The 21,988-nt window shown below is 42.5% G+C and overlaps 1 protein-coding gene across 3 annotated transcripts in view; it reads right to left on the reverse strand.

Moving 5' to 3' along the window:
- Positions 1-21,988, reverse strand: part of sptbn4 (spectrin beta, non-erythrocytic 4) — a 96,306-nt gene that overhangs the window by 47,018 nt on the left and 27,300 nt on the right. For all 3 annotated transcript variants that reach the window (XM_023962066.1, XM_023962067.1, XM_023962068.1), the window contains exons 5-23: positions 21,296-21,387; positions 21,109-21,189; positions 20,910-21,025; positions 18,634-18,746; positions 18,355-18,542; positions 16,773-16,890; positions 16,517-16,675; positions 14,866-15,168; positions 14,642-14,792; positions 9,883-10,019; positions 7,257-7,406; positions 6,653-7,021; positions 6,374-6,588; positions 6,168-6,305; positions 3,102-3,342; positions 2,877-3,035; positions 1,322-1,452; positions 1,013-1,238; positions 721-923 (exon numbers count right to left, since the gene is read on the reverse strand). In XM_023962066.1, coding sequence (XP_023817834.1) covers positions 721-923; positions 1,013-1,238; positions 1,322-1,452; positions 2,877-3,035; positions 3,102-3,342; positions 6,168-6,305; positions 6,374-6,588; positions 6,653-7,021; positions 7,257-7,406; positions 9,883-10,019; positions 14,642-14,792; positions 14,866-15,168; positions 16,517-16,675; positions 16,773-16,890; positions 18,355-18,542; positions 18,634-18,746; positions 20,910-21,025; positions 21,109-21,189; positions 21,296-21,387 — 3,290 coding nt within the window. The remainder of the gene's footprint in view (positions 1-720; positions 924-1,012; positions 1,239-1,321; positions 1,453-2,876; positions 3,036-3,101; positions 3,343-6,167; positions 6,306-6,373; positions 6,589-6,652; positions 7,022-7,256; positions 7,407-9,882; positions 10,020-14,641; positions 14,793-14,865; positions 15,169-16,516; positions 16,676-16,772; positions 16,891-18,354; positions 18,543-18,633; positions 18,747-20,909; positions 21,026-21,108; positions 21,190-21,295; positions 21,388-21,988) is intronic.

Genomic DNA, 21,988 nt, shown 5'->3' on the forward strand with positions numbered 1-21,988 from the left:
TGTGTTCATTGTTGTTTTGAGACGTTAAGACGCCCCTTTAACTGCCTCCACCAATCATTCTTGGAGACTTAATCACACATCAGCAGTCTGACCAATCAGAGGTGGTTCAAGTCTTCACTTCCTTGTTCTGATTCTGCTCATAAAGTCGCTCAGTTCTAACAAAAACACCAGCCATAGCTCGTCTTTAGTGGTGTAGCTTTCCACAGAATCCGGTGTCAGACTGTAGAACAAGTGAACAAAACAACAAAGCTCAGAGAACTGAGTCTGTCTGCTTTTGTTGGCTGTTTGTACTACATCTCCCATGATGCATTGGGTTAAAGTGACAGCGTCTCAGCGCACAATGAGTCTTTCTCGTTAAACGTCTTGAAACCACAACGCACACACATCAAACAGTTTTTAAATCTTCTAACTTAACTTTTATTATGTCTTTTAGAAAAAACAGCTGCAACTTCCAGCTCCATGTCAGATCATGGAGGGGTTGTAGATCAATATAGACTATGAGTTTCTCCTTTTTTTCTCTTTTTTTATGATGCTGGTGTGCCGCGGGATTTTTGTCAATGATAAAGTGCGGTTCAAAAAAGGTTGCAGTAGAAGATGCAGAAGATAGGAATAGATGGAGGAAACTGGAAAAAAACTGGAGGAAACTGGGAAAAAAAATACTTTTATATAGTTTTGGAGGGCTTCACAACTAAAACTTGGTTTTGTGCCACGTCTTCGTACCTCTTGGCCAGCGTGTCGATGCGCTCCCTGATGCGATCAGAGTAGATGTTGTTCTGGCTGATCAGGCTTTCTCCTGCCTCGATCACGGCTTTGATCCTGTGGAGGTTCAGCTCCATGGTGGTGGTGAAGTCCTTGTGTTTTTTAATGGCAGCTTCCACCGTTTCCACGGTGGTGGGGAGCTCCACATGAGCGAGGGCTGACTCCTAGAGCACAAAAAAAAACAACCCCAAAGAACCCTTAAAAGGACACAAGTAATTATGATTTAGTTGTGTTTACTGGAGCTGCGCCTTACCTGGTTGTTGAGGAAGGACTCTGCCTGTTTGACGTCTCGAAGGAACAGATGAAAAATGTGGGCCTGGACCAGAACTTCTCTCCTGCTTTCCCACATCTCCAGGAGCTTGTTCCAGCCCACATCCAGCTTCTGGAGCCACTGCTGCAGAGCAGCTTGAGGCAGAGGAGCATCCTCAGACTCCAGCAGCTCATTCATGGCCTGAAGCCGCTCATAGTCTTCCTCGTATCTGCAAACAGGCCGGCAGAGACGGGTGGAGTTTTTCTCTGGAAACCTAAAAGGGGGAACTGCTGCAGCGTTTCCCTCCCCTACCGTCCTATCTCCTCCTTGAGAGCAGCGTGTTTGTTGATGAGTTTCTCTGCCTCTTCCAGGTCGTTGGGCAGCTGGTCGGAGGCAGCAGCCGTCTGAGTCTGGACCAGCCAGGTGAGAAAGGAGTCCAGGTCCTAACAAAATATGGAGGAACCACAACCAAATGTAAAAGGCTTAATCACAGGTTTATTGAGAAAAATCTACAGGAGATGAGGATTCTGACCCAGAAAGTGGAACCTGTAATGCTACATTCACACCGCTCACTGCAACGCGCCTTTAAGAGACCATTTCCAATCAAAGGTCTATGTAAACTGCATAGATGCACATTTAAAACTCGTGCATTTACACAAGTTGTTAAGATCGTTTTTGGGCTCTACATACAAACAGTGTGGCTACTGAACGCACGTTGCAAGTTAAACAAGTTGAACTTTGACCAGTTAGGGACTCAGATTTGGTAGTGACGTATAGATGGCGTCCTTTTCATTCGCAGAAGTGCCAACTAGTTGAAAATTGATCATTGAGGATAAATTACTGACAGCGGTTTGTGCCTGGACCGGAATTATATGTCACCAAGTCTTTCACATGTCAGAATAGAGCTGCGAAAGGAAAAGATTCTCCAGATTTACACTGCATTTTGACATTTCTTCTGACAACAAGCCTCCTCCAACTGTGGGTGCATGCGCTAGTATCGGAAACTGACAGACCAGTGTGAACAGTGTATGCTGAAAACGCGTTAAAGAATGTCCCCTAGCAGAAGGGTTGAATGTCTAAAAACAATTTTAAATAGAAATTCATCCTTTGTTTAGTTTAAATCTCTATTTTTCTGTGGGAAAAAATACGTCTATAATTAAATCAAAAGACATAGAGTCAGATGTACTAGATCAGAAAAATAAATTATAGACTTGGGTTTATTGCAGGTTAAAAGATAAATAGCAATTGACTGGAAAAACTGCGAAGGACCGACACTAAAAACAATGGACTAAACTCATGGTAACTGTACTGACGATGGAACGTATGACAATTTTTGTTAAAAGGAAAAAAGAACTTGTTTGAAGCTATTTTGAGACCATTTATTGCATTTGTTGATGGCATGGATCTGTCTGACAGGGATGATGTTTGAAACTTCAGCCTGAACTGTGAACTGTATGCTGTATCTTAAGTCTGCAAGAAGTATATTAAGGTGTTGTGTTCAAGTGTTTAAACTCTTATTGAGTATGTTACAAGACAAATGGCTTACTGTGTCTGAGAAAATCTAAATTTTTTTACATTTTTATTTTTACAATATTGCTTGTTTGTGTGTGTTGTAATGCAAAAAATAAAAAATAAAACCAATAAACATATTGTTGGGGGGAAAAAGACGTCAGAAATCGCTTCAGTTTATGTAGGTCAACAGTTTTAGCTGATCTCAGTCAGTTCTCTAATCTTTTATGTTTCCAGTTTGTTTGTATTTCAGTTTCTTTTGTTTTCTATCCTCCTTCCATGAACCCAGCTGCTGATCCTTCAGGCTTTGCTCATTCAAATGCTCGTTGCCGTGTATCGGAAGCTCGATCGCAGATACCTGTATGAAGCTCTGCAGCCTGCTGGCCACCATCAGTGAGTCCTCACAACCCTGCAGAGTCTGCTTTAGCTCCTCCCACTCCACACTGATGCCGTCAAAGGGTACGAGGATCTCCATGGCTCGGCCTGAATGCGCTGTGGCCAGATGCTCCGCCTCCTCCTGCGTTGGAAAACAAAGGATTATTACAGCTCATGACTCCTTGTGCCTCGACTCTGAGTCCTGTACCTGTAGATGTAGGAGTTTGGGCTCCAGGACGGCCAAGGCTCCTTCCATGGTGGACAGACGCCTCTGCAGAGCGAGGACCCCTCCTAAGTCACTGCCCATGTACTGAGTGGCGTCGATGGCTTTCTTCTTCTCCTGGATCTGGGACTTGATCTCAGCGCACTCCAGCAGGTAATTCTGCAGACGCAGCATGGAGTCCAGCTGGTCTTTCTTCTGCTCCACCAGCTCCACGATGCTGTTCCACCTGGTTCAAAAATGACGACAAACACCTCATAATCAGAAAAGGACCTTTGCCTCCATGCAGTTTGGACTAAAACCTTTATTTTCATCCATAAACACCTGCAAAGGTGAAGAAAAGAGGGTGATAGGATTATGTTACCTGAAATTTTAGGCCACGTTATTGTGTGAATAAAAAAGCCTGCAGCAACACTGAAGATGCAGCTACACACACACAACTACAACTATACACACAAACACGCCACTTATGACTGTTATGATGGAAACCATAAGAAAATCATCAGAGATCTGCCAGAGTTTTGAGATCAGATATGCGTGGATTTCACTCAAGGAATTAAAAAACAATTCATAAATCTCTCTGTGATCAGAATTTATTTATGGTTTCCCATAAAGCCGTGATGTTCATCTCATAGCACTTTGCTGTCCACTCATGTTGGCTCACGTTTGATCCTTTACAGATGTTTTATTGTGGGGTTATTAGCCTTCCCTGAGTTTACAGATAAACGTTTTAAAGACATAAAGGTTTAGTTTGATTTTCTGTCGTTTATATTCCTGACAGAACCCAAAACAGGAGAAAGTAAATGTTTGTAAGTTTGATAACACACGTTTGCTGGTATTTTCTTTTGGGCTTGTATCATGAAACTGGGCAACTTTTGTTTTTTTACTGATTTAATTCAGATTAAAGCTAAATTTGAATCCTTTTCCGCATCATGTTGCTGACTTTTAATAATAATAATAATAATAATACATTTTATTTAAAAGCGCCTTTCAAAACACCCAAGGTCACTGTACAAAGTTAGAGGTAAAACACAATAAAATCACAAGTTAAAAACAATAAATAAATTGGATTCATTAATAAAATCAGCTGACAGAAAATGAGAAACTGTGTTCTGGAAATGCAAGCTTGAACAGAAAGGTTTTGAGTCTGGATTTGAAGATCAGAAAGGAGTCAGTGTTACGGAGGTCTGGGGGGAGAGAGTTCCAGAGTTGGGGAGCAGAGCGACTGAAGGCACGGCTCCCCATGGTAACCATACGGGCCGGAGGGACAGAGAGCTGAAGGGAGGAAGAAGATCGAAGAGAGCGAGAGGGAGTGTTAACATGGAGGAGATTAGAGAGATAGGAGGGAGCCAGGCTATGGAGGGCTTTGAAAGTGTAGAGAAGGAGCTTGAACTTAATCCTAAAGGCTACTGGAAGCCAGTGCAACTGCTGGAGAACGGGAGTGATGTGATGGAAGGAGGGGGTTCTGGTGATGATGCGGGCAGCTGAATTCTGGACCAATTGAAGCTTATTTAGAGTTTTGTTGGGAAGACCATAGAGAAGAGCATTACAATAGTCGAGACGAGAAGTGACCAGACTATGAACTAAAACGGAGGCGGAGTGGATGGTGAGGGAGGGGCGGAGACGATTAATATTACGTAAATGATAGTAGCAGTAACTCGACTAAGAAATAATCTGGAGGAACAGGATAAAAGCACATTATAAATGTTAAAATGAACAACAAAAAAAGTTGGGAAAGAAACCTAAAAATAAAATAAGGTCATAATTTCTTTCTTTAAACCTGAACCAGTTCAGTGGTCTTGTGGTAAAGTGTCTGCTCTGAGACTGGAAGGTTGCAAGTTCAAATCCTTAGCAGAGTCGTACCAAAGACTAAAAATGGGACCCAGTGCCCCCCTGCTTGACATTCAGCATTAAGGGGTTGGATTGGGGGGTTAAATCACTCAACCACTGAGCTCACCGCTCCCCCATGGGAGGGGGTCAAGTGCAGAGAACAAATTTCACAAACCTCGGTTTCTGACAACTAATGGGACTTTTGACCAATTCCACAAAAATGATTTCTGCTCTATGGTTTAAGAAAATCTCAAATGAGAATAAATTCAAATAACCTGGAAGTGAGAAACCATCAGTGTTGATCCTGCATGTGTGTTTGGTGACAGATGGTCACCCTGAGACAAGCTCCGCCTGCCAAGGTCACGGGACAGAGCAGCAGTCAATGAACAGGAAACATTCAGAGGAGAACCCTGTTGTTTTTACAGCACCTTACTCAGGAGCTAGTATATTAGAGAGGCGGGATTAAAAAGGCTGCGTCTTACAGCCTCTACTACATTTTGCCCATTTTTGAAAAATGAAATTTTGGTCCCGGGCTCCGTACTTTTATGATACATGTGTGACATACGTAATTCATAAATGTTTCTTGTGTTTGTCATCCGTCGATGTGCGCAGATGTCCATCAAGTTTTTGGTCGGGTGAGTTTTTTGATTGAGTATTTTACATAGTTTATTACATTATATCTCATGCAATTGTGCGAGAAGCATACGCAAATTCTTTCCACGACCATCTAAAGGACTTTTCATGCTCAAATCACATAACTGACACCCAAATCACTAATGAATTGCATCTAAACAGCACAATAATCACGCACGACTCATGTTCTATGTTAATTTACGTGTTCTTTGCGTGGTTTATTCGTACTTCTTCCGTGGTTTTAACGTGGTTTATTTGTGATACATCTGTGAAAGTTTCAAGTAAAGAACCAATTTTTATCCATGCAATATATGCTAAATGTGCACAGTGGTTGTGTGATGTAGCCTTTAAAATCTAACAATGTGTAAAACAGTTACCCTGTTCAGTCAAATTCAAAGTTTAGCGTATTTCAAAATAAAATTATTGCCTTTAAAAGTTTGCTTAAAAGGATTTTCACTTTTTGAAATGTTACTTCTGTCAGACCTTTGGAGAGGATGGTTAATGGGCTCCCCTCCTAAATGAAAGCAGGTTTTTTTTTATTTCAGTTCTGAAGTTTTGCGGCTCAGTTGTATCCTGTTTTCTGTCTGATACCTGGAGTTGAGGTGGTCCTGACACCCCCTGACTTCTGCAGAGGATGGGTGACCTCCATCCAGGAGCTGCTGGACGATCTGGTTAACATCCAGGATCCGTCCCATCAGGCTGTTCATCTCCTGGTCCAGGCTCTCAAACCTATCAAGACAAAGGGGAGGTTTAGGGCAGAGGACAATCACATATCTGTCTCTCTGCTTCCTCCTCACCTGTGTGCCACCACCTCCACGTCCTCCAGTTTCTCCGGGATCTCCATCTTGTCCAGCCACTGCTCCCTCTCGTCGATCCACAGCTCGCAGGCGTTAACCTCGCTGAACATGTGGTAGACGGCGAGCGCGTCGTGAAGCCACTGCTGTCGGAGCACGGCCACATCAGCTACCTCTGTGTACAGCTGCTCCACCTCCGCCATGCGCACCTGCACCTCCTAAGAACAGAAGGTTTTAAGACTGCGCAAGTACGTCCTTCAAGCCGCAACGTGGTGAACCCACCTCCTGCTCCCGGTACTGCAGAGGCAGAACCCCCATGTGTTTGCGCAGCGCCACCACATGGAGGCGATGTTTGTCGATGGCCTCGGTGACCCCTCTGTGCTTTTTCAGCAGCGACTGCGTGGAGTACTCATCGTGACCAAAATCCTCGCTGGAGACTAGGCGGTAAGCGTCCTGCAGCCAGGCCACCAGGTCGTCCATTTCTGTGGAAAACTGGAAGAAGGTGAGCGCCTCCTGCAGGTGGCTGAGGTGCTGCGCGGCCTGGTCCTCCAGCTTCTTCCACTCGTCTTTGACCTCCAGGATTCGCTCCTGGATGCCGGTCGTGCCAAAGCTCTTCTCGCTCAGAATCTGCTTCCCTCGCTTCATGGTGTTCTGCAGATAAAGAGGCAGCAGCTGTGATGGCGGTTTGCTTGTTTGGAAATATTCAATCACCTGTAGGAGCTCAACATTTCAGAAATGATCAATATAGATTATTTAAAATGGGCAAAAACTATTTGATCCTCCCTGTGAGTCTCTATTTTCTAAATGCATCTTCCTCTGCTTCTTTGCTTCCTCGTGTTTCTGTTAGTCTTTAAAACTTGAATGTAGTAGAGCAAACCCATCTGACCTGCAGCAGCGAACGGTGAGCCAGCAGCTCTCCGGCCAGAGTCTTGTGTTTCTGAAGTAACTTCAGAACGCTGCTCAGGTCTCTGCCGAAGCCCTGAGAGGCCAGGATGGAGCTCTTCTCACGGATCCATGCTTCCGATTCTTCCAGCTCCTACATTAAAAAATGATTTGATAAAGTTTTATTAAAAAGCCGGTTCAAAAGGCATTTGCAAAAATAAGTAAAATGGAGAAAACAGACACGCAGCACCTTTATTGGTTGATCTGAGTTAAAGATTAGTTAGAAAAACAGACCTAAAATATGCCATTTTCAATTAGTAATAGGGCACTCCAAATATTTTTTTTAACTACCGGTATTGTAAAATTGTTCCCTGTGGTCTTTAATTATCACTATGTAGTTTTTAACCGGAAAAAAAAACATGTCACTTTTTTAAGACCAGCAGGAGTTCATCGGAAATTCGCCTTTGAGTTGGTGCAGAAGTAATCCCACGTTGATATACCATCATTCGTTTGTGTACACTTTCTCCCACTAGCTTCCAGCCCCTCACAGTGGTGGTGTTTCCTATGGGCAATGTGGGCGGTTGCCCAGGGTGCAATCTTGTAGGGGGCTCAGAAGCGCCGTAAAAACAAAAAACATTGACAGCTAGGGTTTTTTTCCTGCAGTTTTTCTAGGCTAATCCACCCATTTCCATGTAACGTTAATGAAATTTGCACTAGAACGCTCCTACTGTCGTGTCAACTTGCTGCTATAATGAAAATATGGGGGGTGAGGGTGGGGGGCACCGTCCAGTGTTTCGCCAAACTCGCCAGGAAGCCTCCCCTTAAATCCCAAAGCTAACATTAGCGTAACAAAAAGAAAAAAAACGTTTAGAATATGGGAGCTTTTCAGCCGTACAGTTTTAGTTCAGATTCCAGCTCAGATGAGGGAAAAAAAGGACGTACGTGAACATTTTGTTGTCAGAATTAGAGTGAAGAAGGGAGACTTTGGGCCGCTCATCGCAGTTGCTGCTTCACTAACCTGAGTTTTTTCTAACTGCAGGATTTCCTCAGCTTCTGATCCATCAGGATTTGAATAAAGAAATACTCTCAAATTTAATCTCAAATTCTTTTATATCTGTGCTCCATCGTGAGAAAAATGCTACAAGAACATGTTAAAAACACCAAAAATGTCATTTTCATTGGAGTGGGTCTTTAATACACTTACCAATAAAAAAAAAGGTTTTCTAAGATTATCTCCTATACTTCCTCCATTCCAATGACTTCAGCCAGTCTAATTCTCTTTAGCTTTAGAGGACATATTGTCTTTATGCCGATTCTCCAGTAAATGTAAATCATCGTTAAAAAGAAGCACCCGTATCGTTCACTTCGTTTTCATGACAAAGAAAACTACGCTGACACTCTGAAAAACTCCAAAACTGTTTTTTTTTGTCCTTCAGAAGACACTTGGTGTTTTTACACCCTCCCTGAGATATGAAGCCGCTTTGGAGTAAGTCCAGCACAAACAAACAAAAAACCTGTAATAGCTGTGATTCTGTCTGCAAAAAGTCAACTGCATCCACTGCTGCCTGCTGTAAAAGAAACAAAACCAATTTTGGGCGGCAGGGGGTTGAGCAGGTCGGCCAATGTTCGAAGGGTCAGCGGTTCGATTCCAGTCAACTGTTGCTGTGTCCTTGAGCAAGAAACCTTACCCTCTCTGCCTCCAGTGTGGCTCCACTAGTGTGTGAATGTGTATGATGGTCAAAGGGGCCGTAGGCGTGTACTAGCTGCCCCGCCTCTGTCAGTCTAGCCCAGGGCAGCTGTGGCTACATCAGTAGTTACCATCACCAAGTCGGAATGAATAATGGACACACTGTAAGAACTTTGAGCGTCTGGAAAAGCGCATATAAATCCAATCCATTATTATTATTAATATTATTATTATTCGGGTTAGTGAATCCAGGAAGAGTTTCCTTCAATGCAAACAAAAAGGACACATGAATTTCACAGAGTGGAAGCTAAAATAACCAGATTTGCATCTGGGTGTACTGCCACCTTGTAGCCTCATTGCTTTGATGTTTCATAACATCTAACGAACATCTCAAATTCAAATGAGGTCATCTCTAGAAAATAGGCCAATAACGGCTTCTCCAAAGTCATAATCAGGTACAAGACACTGTGAACTTCACCTTCACCTGTATTTACTGTCAGCATAAAACATCACAATAGGAAAATTCACTCGAAAAACACCAAATTCAAGTACTCCATGAAATTGTTGTGTGGCTGTGAGGATAGAAGAAAACCTGGAGATCATGGTCATCTATGAAAGCACAACAATTGAGTATTGGCTGGATTCATCTACGAATCTGGAGATGATCAATCATCTTTCAGCACTCTCTGTTCCTCTCACAGGTTCCTTCAGTTCACTGAATAAACCTCAACCAGGTAATCAGCAGCAGCTAGTTTTGGGGAGTGACAGGAACAAACAACCACAGAGAAAATAAAATAAAAATATGAAAAAATAGTGTTCAAGTTTAAAACAAGACTATAAAAATCTGCAGAAAAACTCAGAGTCCTGATTTTTGGTGCAGACTGTCTTAAAATTAGCACCTGGCTGACCTTTTAGCTGAACAAACCAAGACGAGCAGTCCTACCTGAAAGAAGGCCCAGAGTTGTCTGGACTCCTCGAGCTCAGAGCGTCTGTCGGCAGCCAGATGTTTCAGGTCCTCCAGGCAGGAAGAGACGTGGTTGACGCGGTTACAGATGATCTGCGGGTCGCATGGCTGGTAACCTGAGACACAGATCTTTCTTTAATTACAACATCTGAGCCTAAATAGGAACACAGCAACGGATCACTTCACAATTAAATCAAAGCTTTTCTCACGACAAGGTCAAACATGAGTAACTTTCAATGAAAATTGTGTTTTTGGTGGTTTTAACATGTTCTTGTGGCATTTATCTGATGATGAAGGACATATATATATAAATATACATATATATACATATATGTATACACATATATATATATATATATATATATATATATATATATATATATATATATATATATATATATATATATATATATACATATATATATAGCGGCTGGGTAGCTCAGTTGGTAAGGTGCAGGACTGTCATGCAGGAAACCTCGGTTCGATTCCCAGGGGCGGAATGAACAATATAATGGCGATGGTAAAAGGGGTAATTACCATAACAATAGCGAGCAATTAACATCACCCAGTGAGGGTCCTTGGGCAAGACCCTTTACGCTATGGCCTACCTCACAAAAAACATGAGAGACAATGAACCACATGTCATGCCGGCTCAGACGTCGCCCGGCCAAACAAGGTCTGCGTCAGGTGCTGGGGGACCAGAGCACTCTGATGGAAAGTGGGCTACTGGAACAAGACGGAAATGGACTAGGTGCGAAAACAAGGTTCTGTTAGAATGCTACTACTCAAGTAATCCCAACCAGCGTGGTTACATGCAGAGAATGTGGAATGAATGGATGCTTCGAAACTCACAATCAAGGCTAACTGCCAAACAACTGGTAGCCCAATGCTCGAACATCCACAAGCGGCAACTCCTATCACAACTAGAGATTGAAGCGATACAATACAATGGCAATACCCCGGGAGAGCCAGAACAACAGGTCAGAGAGCAGGCTATACTACACTCACACCCTGAGATTGGGTACACAGCCCCAACAACCACAGTTACGCTGAGCGAGGCAGCAACTGACCTGAAAGACAAGATCATGTCTAGAATGAACACTTGGCAACCTCGACACCAGCTACAACGGTTAAGTGATGTACTGCCTGAAAGTCTACTGGAAACTGTGAATGAAGCATTGAGGGCAATTCCTACCACAACCATCACAGAAACCAATGAACTGGTTTACACTTCAGCAGCAGTGATCCTTGAGATGCTTGGCTATAAGATGAACCATGGGAGAAAACAATACCCACCATGGAAGCAACGGTTAGAGGCCAAAATCAAGGCAACTCGGAAGGATGTGAGTAAGCTGACAGAGGCTCAAAGAGGTACAATGAGAAAGCAAGCACCTAAGAGATACAGCCAGATGCCCATACCTGAAGCACTGGAAACTGCCAAACAAAGGCTCCTAGCCTTGAGCAGCCGCCTAAAGAGGTACACAAGAGACAATGAAGCCAGACGGATAAACAGGCTGTTCGCAACTCAACCTGCGAAAGTGTACGCTCAGTGGCAGGGTCAAAACAGCCGAGCAGACCCACCAAGGCTAGAAACTGAACAGTACTGGAAAAGTATATGGGAGAAAGAGACAGCACATAACAGCAATGCCCAGTGGCTGGTCTCTCTGAGAGAAGAACATAGCAACCTCCCTGAACAGAATCCAGTAACCATCACAGTGGCAGACATCCAAGAAAGAGTCTCAGGTATGAAGAACTGGACAGCACCGGGCCCTGACATGATACATGCCTACTGGCTAAAGAAGCTCACAGCACTCCACGAGCGCCTGGCAGCACAAATGAACCAGCTGCTAAGAGATGGGACTCATCCCGAATGGCTAACAGAAGGGCGAACGATCCTGATCCAGAAGGATCCCTCAAAGGGTGCAGTCCCATCCAACTACCGGCCAATAACCTGTCTCTCCACAACATGGAAGCTCATGTCAGGCATCATTGCAACCAAGATAAATAGGCACATGGATCAGTTCATGAGTAACACACAGAAAGGCATTGGTAGAGACTCCAGAGGAGCCAAACACCAACTCCTGGTTGACAGAACAGTCGCTCAAGACTGCAAGTCACGACACACCAACCTGTGCACAGCCTGGATTGATTACAAGAAAGCCTATGACTCAATGCCACACATGTGGATCACTGAATGCTTGGAGCTGTACAACATAAACAGGACTCTAAGAGCCTTCATAGGAAACTCAATGAAGCTGTGGAAAACCACCCTTGAAGCCAATGGGAAGCCACTTGCACAAGTGTCCATCAAATGTGGGATATACCAAGGTGATGCTCTGTCCCCACTGCTGTTCTGCATAGGTCTGAACCCCCTCAGCCAAATAATCAACAAGACTGGCTATGGATACCGACTCAGAAATGGGGCCAACATCAGTCACCTCCTCTACATGGATGACATCAAGCTATATGCTAAGAGCCAACGTGACATTGACTCCCTGATCCACACCACCAGGATCTACAGTACTGACATTGGGATGTCATTCGGGCTCGAGAAATGCAGCCGGATGGTGACAAAGAGAGGCAAGGTGGTCCACACAGAAGGGGTCTCACTCCCAGAAGGAACAATAGCAGACATCGAGGACAGTTACAAGTACCTCGGAATTCCACAGGCAAATGGCAACCTGGAGCAGGCAACAAGGAAAGCTGCAACAGCTAAATACCTCCAACGGGTAAGGCAAGTCCTGAGAAGCCAGCTCAATGGCAAAAATAAGACCCGGGCAATAAACAGCTACGCACTGCCAGTTATCAGATACCCTGCAGGAATAATAAGATGGCCAAAGGAAGAGGTACAGACCACGGATGTTAAGACACGAAAGCTCCTCACCATGCATGGAGGGTTCCATCCCAAATCCAGCACCCTGAGACTGTATGCTAGCCGCAAGGAAGGAGGCTGAGGACTAGTGAGCGTAGAAGCCACTATCCAGGATGAAACATCCAAGATGCATGAGTACATCAAGCTCAAGGCCCCAACTGACAGTGTGCTCAGTTAATGTCTCAGGCAATGGAGAGCAGAGGATACAGTGCTGGAGGACAGATCCTCATGGGAGGACAAACCCCTGCATGGGATGTACCACCGGACCATAACTGAAGTGGCTGATATCAAGAAGTCCTACCAATGGCTAGAGAGGGCTGGCCTACAGGACAGCACTGAGGCACTCATCCTGGCAGCTCAGGAACAAGCCCTGAGCACCAGAGCAATAGAGGCTCAGATCTACCACACCAGACAAGACCCAAGGTGTAGGCTGTGCAAAGAGGCGCCTGAAACAATCCAGCACATAACTGCAGGGTGTAAGATGCTGGCAGGTAAAGCATACATGGAGCGCCACAATCAAGTGGCTTGAATAATATACAGGAACATGTGTGCAGAATATGGACTGGAAACCCCAAGGTCAAAATGGGAAACACCCCCGAAGGTGGTAGAGAATGAAAGGGCAAAAATCCTGTGGGACTTCCAGATCCAGACTGATAGGATGGTAATGGCGAACCAACCAGACATTGTAGTGGTGGATAAAGAACAGAGGAAAGCCGTTGTGGTGGATGTGGCAGTGCCAAGCGACGGGAACATCAGGAAGAAGGAACATGAGAAACTGGAGAAATACCAGGGACTCAGAGAAGAACTGGAGAAAGCCTGGAAAATGAAGGTGACAGTGGTGCCTGTGGTAATTGGAGCACCCGGGGCAGTAACCCCCAAGCTGGAGGAGTGGCTACAACAGATACCTGGAAAGATCTCAGACATCTCAATCCAGAAAAGCGCAGTGCTAGGAACAGCTAAGATACTGCGCAGAACCCTCAAGCTCCCAGGCCTCTGGTAGAGGACCCGAGCTTGAGTGAGAAACCACCCACGAAAGGGTGAAAGGGGCAAGTTTTTATTTATATATATATATATATATATATATATATATATATATATATATATATATATATATATATATATATATATATATATATATATATATATATATATATATATATATATGTGTGTGTATATATATATATATATATATATATATATATATATATATATATATATATATATATATATATATATATGTGTGTGTGTATATATATATATATATATATATATATATATACACACACACACACACACACATATATATATATATATATATATATATATATATATATATATATATATATATATATATATATACACATACATATATACACATATATATACATATATACACATATATATACATATATACATACATATACATTGGCACATTCACATCCTCAATCTACAGCACAGTGTGGTTAGCCCCGCCTTTAGCCCCTAAGACTCATGGGAAGTGGGGAATAGTGGGTGTAAAGTTCCTCACCATGACTGAGGTGGCTGTGAGCAGAAGTGACATCAATGCTGTTTGGTTGTTCAAGAGTGTGTTCAAACAAATAGGCTATAATACTTGAAAGGAGAATATACAATTAGCATTTGCACCTCCCTCTCTGAGACTATTGGAGACGTGCAGGACATACGCTACAACATGTTCAAACAATATGATTTACTGTGGGTGCATGCTGCTGATATACAGGTGCGGCTTGTTATCAGGTGCGCTCTATAGTCCAGAATTTACTGTAATAGAAAAAATTGTTTCAAGAGTAATCATGAAAACGCCACATCCTAACGATGTAACGGTGCGACCAACAGTTGTGTGCATACCCTCCATGGTGGTGAACTTGAGCGCCGCGGCGTTGAGCGTCTCCACTCTTTCAGCCTGGACGGAGATGTCGGCCTCCTGAAGGCTGTGTTTCTGCAGGAGGTCATCCACCTCCAGGAGATGCTTCCCAAAGTCCTTGGACAACAGCTGAGCCTGAGGAGGTTGAAGGTATGAAACGGGCGCACAAACATTCGCAGCTTCCCCCTCACATGCAGCTCCATCACACCTGTGCGTCCTCCATCCAGTCGATCATGTACACCATGTCCTGGAAGGTCTTCTGCAGGGCCAGGTTCTGTTCCAGCCGGGCCCTCCTGCCAGCCACCAGCTCCTTCAGCAGACTCCACTGGCCCAGGATGTTCTCTTTGCGTGCCAGGATACGCCGAATGTCGTAGTACCCCTCCACTTCCATCTCTGCGGCGAGCTCCACGACCACACCGATCCGCTCTTCATACGAGGCGATGTCAGCCTCAATGGCCTCGTGCTTCTTCATGGCGGCTTCGACTGCCGGCAGATCGTAGCCGAAATTGTCCTAAAAAGAATGAAACACGTTTGGTGTGCCACTGAGAGGAATTAGTTTTTTTTATTTGCAGCTACACAAGAAACTTGCTATTTCTTTTTATTTTTTTGTATTAAAACCATTCGATTTTCAGGTGAGTGAGTCATAGTTTTCGGGATCTATGAGCTTGTTTGGAATTAATCACTATCTTTGATGGAAATAAAACAAAAAAAAGTGTCTCTTTGTTTGTTGATATTTTTGGTCATTTTGTGCTGTATTCTTTTCAGTTTTAGCTCCCATCAGCCTCTGGGTTTTTATTCTTCTTTTGTAAGTTTAGGAATCCAAACGTAGGCACTAATTCATTCCCCTCTTGCTTTCATTCCTTCTAACTGCCCTTACTGTAGGGGCATTTGGAGCTGTAGTGGTGTCCAAACTTGCTTTTTTAAAGAGAAAGCTGAGCGACTTCGGGCCCGATGTCCCTCATTCGGTAGGTTGATCCGAACGGAAGACATTTGTTCTTGGAGGTTTTCACAGAAGTTTACATTCAAATATAAGTAATGACTTTTTGTTTTTGCATGACTTGTTAAAGTTATAAAACCAATGTAATGTATTTTCCGGGACAGCTACATAGCTCACCGGCGCTATTGATGACGTCATTGAGTGGTAGTAACAATTTGATACAATTAGACACAATTTTTCCACAACTTTCCGCTTGGTGGGAAAAATGTAGGGGTAGGGAGACGCCGCAGGGATGGGGCAATCATTTGAATTCAGCCTTTCTGTTTCAGTTATTTTGTCTCTGTGTTTCTGAACCCATGCTTTAATTTTTTCCATGCCCAATCATCATTCTCATCCCCATTTTTTGTATTTTGTCTTTTTGGAATAACTATTTGGAGTTGTTTCTATTAATAGTTAGTGATTTTGAGTTTGTCCTCAGAATTATTAAAGTTTGTGTTATTTAGCGTCTCCAGGATAAATCTTTTTCGGGTCTACCTTTAGAAGCAATTACTTCACTTTGCTTTAGTGGGTTTGACTTAGAGCACCAAACACAGAGAGGTTTAGTTTAATGAATGTCAAACACAAAACGGGGAGAAATTCATATTAAAAAAGAAGAGAGCTTGTTAACACTGTTTTATTTCAGTTGCGTCTCAGAGATGTCAAAAAATTAAAAAGGGACAATTAATAGGATTTTATGTTATTTTAAGCGTGTCTTAAGTTTCTAATCTGTATTGTCAGATTAAAGTACCATGTAAAACTTTAAAGAAAATACAAATGCTTCTTGAAATTGTAGAAAATATTTGAGAAAAGGTTCAGCAACATGTTCGCATTAGTTGTTTCATGGAAACGGTTAGCATCGACACTAAACGACAGACACCCATACCTGCGACACCAGCCTCTGGTTCTCGTTGAGCCACGCTTGCCTCATGGTGGTTTTGTGATCAAAACGTTGAGCCAAAAGTTCAAGCTTCTCCTGGCGAATCAGCTCTTTGCGCAGAGCCACGCCCCTCTCATGCTCCGCCTTCTCCAGTCTCTCCCATGCCTTAAAGATGTAGGAGAGAAAAATTAGGTGTCGCAGGAAAAAGGAAAACTGTATGTTTATCTGTGACATGGAAGAAGGCAATGGGAGGACGGAGGACCTTGTTGATGTCAGAGATCAGCTTCCCTTCATGAGGCACATACGGTTTCTGGTTGTTGGCTCTGAGTTTGCTTTGGATGGTGAAGAGAAGGACCTCAAGATTCCCCTTTTCCTGGAACCTAAACCAGAATCAGGAAGCTGCACTTACTGATGTAAAATCTCCTGATTCTTGTGTGATGCAGAGGAAACCATCAGAGGATTCAGAACAATGTGCTGTTATTTCTGATGCTGGGTGTATTAAACATGAATTGGATGAAAACAGAAGGATCTTGTGTGAATCTCTTTGTGCAAAGCAGCTTCCAGACATAAGAGTAAAAGTCAAAAAAAGCTTAGAGAGAACTGAGAGCTGTCATTATTGCTTTCCTCACAAAAAAAAACAATTTTTTCTATAAAAACAGTTTTTATGTGCATTAAAGGGCCTATACCATGCTATTCTTACAGCTTTTATAGTAAACCATATTCATGTCTACGATGATATATTACCTCTGACACACAAAATAACTATTTTTTTAAGAAATACGAGTTATTTTCACTGCTCATTTTCCTAACCAGATGTAAAATGACTGGATCTCTGAGGCTCCGCCTCTCACTCCAGCAGGTACCGCCCATTTCATGATGTCAACCTAGAGTCTGCCTCGGCAGTGTGTCTGCGTTTCGCCCACGAAAACAAACAACATCCAAACTTTTGCAAAGATGGATTTGTGGATGTTCATATAAAAGGAAAGGGTTTTAGCCGATCACCGCTAGCTCCACAGAGAAAATGTGTGTGTTTTAGCCTGGGGGCGGTGCTGGCAGTGCAAACTCTTCCTGGAAGGGGTGGTTCCTCACTTTGTGATGTCACAATGTGAGAACCCGCTTGTTTTGGTGGGTTGGGAGAGGCTGCTGCTCAGAGAGCAGGTTTTTAGAGGAATACTCAGAGATGCCTCAACGGATCAAAATATTCTAAACTAAATGAACTAACGCTGCAATTTCCAAACGTCCTCTCATGATAAACCCTTACAGTTACTACTTAAAATATTTCTAGTTAGTAGTTGCACAATTTCCCTTGATTGATCAAGCTGCTTCACAGAAGTGCTCTACTTAGGTGTTAAATTAAAAAAAAGAGACCAATCTGGATGAGTTTCTAACTTTTTTTCCTTTTTATAAATGTTTCACAAAAGTATTTGATCTCTGAATCGGTATCAAAATCAAATGACCTGGAATTGGATCGGGTCTGATCAGGACATCCCTCGCCTAACATTGCTGTTCCCCTCGCTATATCACAGTTCACCTTTCGCCGTCTTGTTTTTATGCTGATTTTTTCAGAGCAGTTTTGAATGCCTTTTTTTGTGTTCTGTGTCCTGATTGGCTGTAGACCTTGTCTATCAATGTCCTCCTCGCCGTGACTTCTGTACAGAGACGCTGCAGCTTGACAGAATGTCATAAATCTTCATAGGATCAGATCTTTGTTTTCATTCCATAATACTAGAGTTTTTCTATGAAGGTTTGAAGTTAAAATTCACTAAAAGTTAAAATGACTAAAGTTACACAAGAACAAGGTTTATAAGGAAATGCAAAGTAAATACATCCCTCTCTGGACATACTTGATGGGCTTCTCTATAGTGCAGTATGTGGTGAAAGCCTGCAGCTGCTGCTGCACTCCAGTCAGCGAGTTGGCAAACTTCTGGTTGCTGATGATTGCGATGGTCTTCTCGATCCAGTCCAGCAGGTCTGAGGCCAAAGCCTCGTAGCGGCTGATGACCTTTTCCGCCTCTATGCATTTATCAAGAACCTGCAAAAAGTTTAAGAGGGAAAATCTCAGAAAAAAATGTTACACGGTCTCCAAAAGAGTCCATCCACATCAGTAAAAGTACCCAAGTTACCTTGCCAACTCTCTTCCCCTCAACAATAAGAGCCTTCATCTTGGAGAAGTAGTGGTAGTAGGAGACCACATAAGTAATGATGGACTTCTCATCTGGATTCTCTGTGTTCACATCTAAGCATGAAGGGGACAGAAAAGAGGAAACTTGAAAATCTTAGGTCTTGAAGTTGTTGGACTATTTTATTTGGACTAAAATTGATTATAAATTAAAATGAAATAAATAAAATGTTACATTTTGAAAATAGTTTTAAACTTGTACAATTGAAGAAGAATATTTTAAATTTGAAAAATGTGTGGAAACCTCAAATCAAAAATAACTACAAACGTAAAACTGCTTCGAAATGAAAAATAAAGTTCATGTCTTCCAGCTGCTGTTTTGTATTTTAGGTTTTGGTTTCTTGTCTGCTCTCCCTCTACTTACAATTTTCCTTTAACAGTTTCAAATTAGACTTCTTGTTTTAGGTGTTGACCCTAATTGCATGTCTGTGTTTGTGTGTGTGTGTGTGTGCCACGATGGGGCGGTCAACCATGATCGTAAGGTTCCAGGTTCGATTCCGGCCTTGCACGCCCATGAGTCGATGCGTCCTTGGGCAAGACACTGAACCCCACCTTGCCTCTGGTGGTAGGCGGGCGCCTGTTTTTGGCAGCGGAGTGTGTGTGTGAATGTGTGTGTGAATGTGTGTTTGACTGTAAAGCGCTTTGGGCCTTGTAGGTAGAAAAGCGCTATATAAGTATACGCCATTTACCATTTGTTTGTGTGTGTGTGTGTGTGTGGGTGTGTGTGTGTGTGTGTGTGTGTGTGTGGGAGGGGGGTGCTCTGAGCCCATTTCTGATGCTTTCCCAACGTTTGGCACCTCAGAGGAAGGATCAGACAATAGCTATATATTTAGCTTTTGTATTTTTAGTTTGCTACATTAGTAAATTATTTCCAGCATTTCTACAGTTTGATCAACTAATTAGTGATTTAGCTTTCCTAATGGCTTTCATCATGTTGGTTGGGATCTTAGTGTTTCATTTGCATTTCCAAGTAACTATATTTTGTGAAAGAAGTACAATTTATTCACTTAATTATCATAAACAAGTGTTATGCAAAAAATGTAAATATGATATCACACAATTACACACTGACCTCTTCAATACTGTATTTATTATTAAAAATTTGTGTTTTTGTTTGTTTTCAAAATGTTCTTGTAGCCTTTTTCTCATGGAGGACACATATAAAGAATAATAATCTTAAATCAATTCATTGTGAGTCAGGAGCGGACGGAAAAAATGCAGTTTGAAAAAGCTTGCAGGTCAAAAGATGATGTCAGTGAGACTTAAAGAAAACATTAGCTGTGCTTACATGGACAAAAGTAATCGGAATAAAAGCCTGATCACAATAACAACACGTCGTTCGGATCAAAATTTCCTTCCGATCGAGATGGGTTGATTACTATTGCGATTGCAGTTCATGACTTTATTCCAATCGTGGGTCACTACTGCGCTGGTTTAGGTCGTGCACAGACGGTGTGCCGCTCCAGAGAAGGATTTGAAGCGCAAACAGGACCGACCGGCGGCCCGAATGCGGAAATGCCGCCCCGCAAAGTCCTGAGAAACCATTCCAACAATCACGTAAATTCGTGTTACCAATCGTGTCCGGACAAAATAAAGGCTGATGTTATTCCCACATATTTACGTTCAGCCAACATGAACATTGTGGCACTGGCCACATGGATTTTAGTTTAAGTACATCCAAAGCTGCACGGATTTAAAAAACTATAAGTGAACAAGCACTTAATAATAATCATAACAATAATAAAAGCACGTATAGAAGATCATCTCACTCTATGCTGCAGCTTTGTTTGTTTACAGGAGAACGCGCTGTTTCTTCTTCTATGGTCGTTTCCGGTATTTCAGACAGTTCTCCGCGTGTCCGAATGAGTTTTTCCGACTGAAAGTGTGACGTATGTGAACCTCTGTTAAAATCAAATAAAGCTTTTTTGGACGCCTGTACACAGTTTCATTTGAATCCTATCTATCCGATCAAAGACATTTTTGTACATGTAACCGCAGCTAGTGTTAATTGTTATTATAATTATTCAAAATTGGATGTTTTATTGGATAAGTCCATTTAAGTAAATTCTATAGTTTCACCCTTTTGCCACTGAGAACAGGTGAACAGTTTCCTGTCTTGAACACGAATGTCTTTGCCCGAATAAATCCATCAGTCTTTCTCATTAGACTTGAACAAATCTAGCAGCTGTCATGGAGTCTGCATGGACATTTTGGTCTCACCCTCTGGGTCCAGCAGTTTGGTGAGGCCCAGGTGCTGCTCAGCAACGTTGAAGGCTTGCTGCAGGTTGTGGGTTGCATTGGAGCGCGTCAGCTTGTGGAACTCTATTAGGTCGGGTCTGGAGGGGATAAGATGATGCAGAAAAAGTATGACCCGTGATTGTGTGCATTATTGTGATGTGTTTAGAGTGAAATGTGTCACCGGTGTCTGTGAATGAGGGCGTTAAAAGCCAGGCCATCTCTCCAGCAGGTGGTGAAGTTCTGGATGTTGACCTCAGAGTACCTGGAAGAAAGGGAAATGTTTTCTACGTTCACAAAAAACCAGCAAAACTCTGACTCATCAGGAAGCTGGAAAAAAGCTGAAACTGGACGCTGCTGCAGAGCCTCACCCTGCAGTCTTCATCTGGCACCAAAGCAGCAGCGCATCCTTGGCGGAGCGGGTCTCTCTGTTGTCCTCTGTCGCAATTTTGATCACTTGGATCTGTTACAAACCACAACAACAAAGCAAAAAGGCAGATGTTTGAATTAAAATCAAGCTTCTGGAGTCTTAGGGAACTTGGACCCTATCAACTTAAGGGGTTTTCCCCAGCAACAACAAAAAAGAAAACAGGGAGCATTTCACATTTATTTCAAAAGAAATGGATGAATAAAAAACTGCATAAACAGGTGAGGTCACAAAGTCAGACATTTTCTCAGGATAACTAGTGCAATAGTTACGGAGAAAGGGAAAACTTCAATCGTTTCAGTAAAAATCAAATTCATGGCCCAAATGGAACAACTGAAAGGAAAAACAATTTCTTTTTTCCAATAAAATTGAAAGAAGAATCATTTTAAGTCATTTAAATGATAAACACCCCATTTTGGATAAGCAAATACCATATTAACAACAACTTTATATATATATATATATATATATATATATATATATATATATATATATATATATATATATAAATATATAAAATAATGAGGTCCAGACATCACAAAAGTCAGTGAAAATGGCTGCTTTAGCACGTATTTGTTCAGCTGGTTGATTATTACTTTATTTGCTCTTTTAAGCCCACAGTCCATGAAGATCAAAA

Source organism: Oryzias latipes, chromosome 13 (assembly GCF_002234675.1).
Source record: "Oryzias latipes chromosome 13, ASM223467v1".
In the NCBI taxonomy this organism is placed as follows: Eukaryota; Metazoa; Chordata; class Actinopteri; order Beloniformes; family Adrianichthyidae; genus Oryzias; species Oryzias latipes.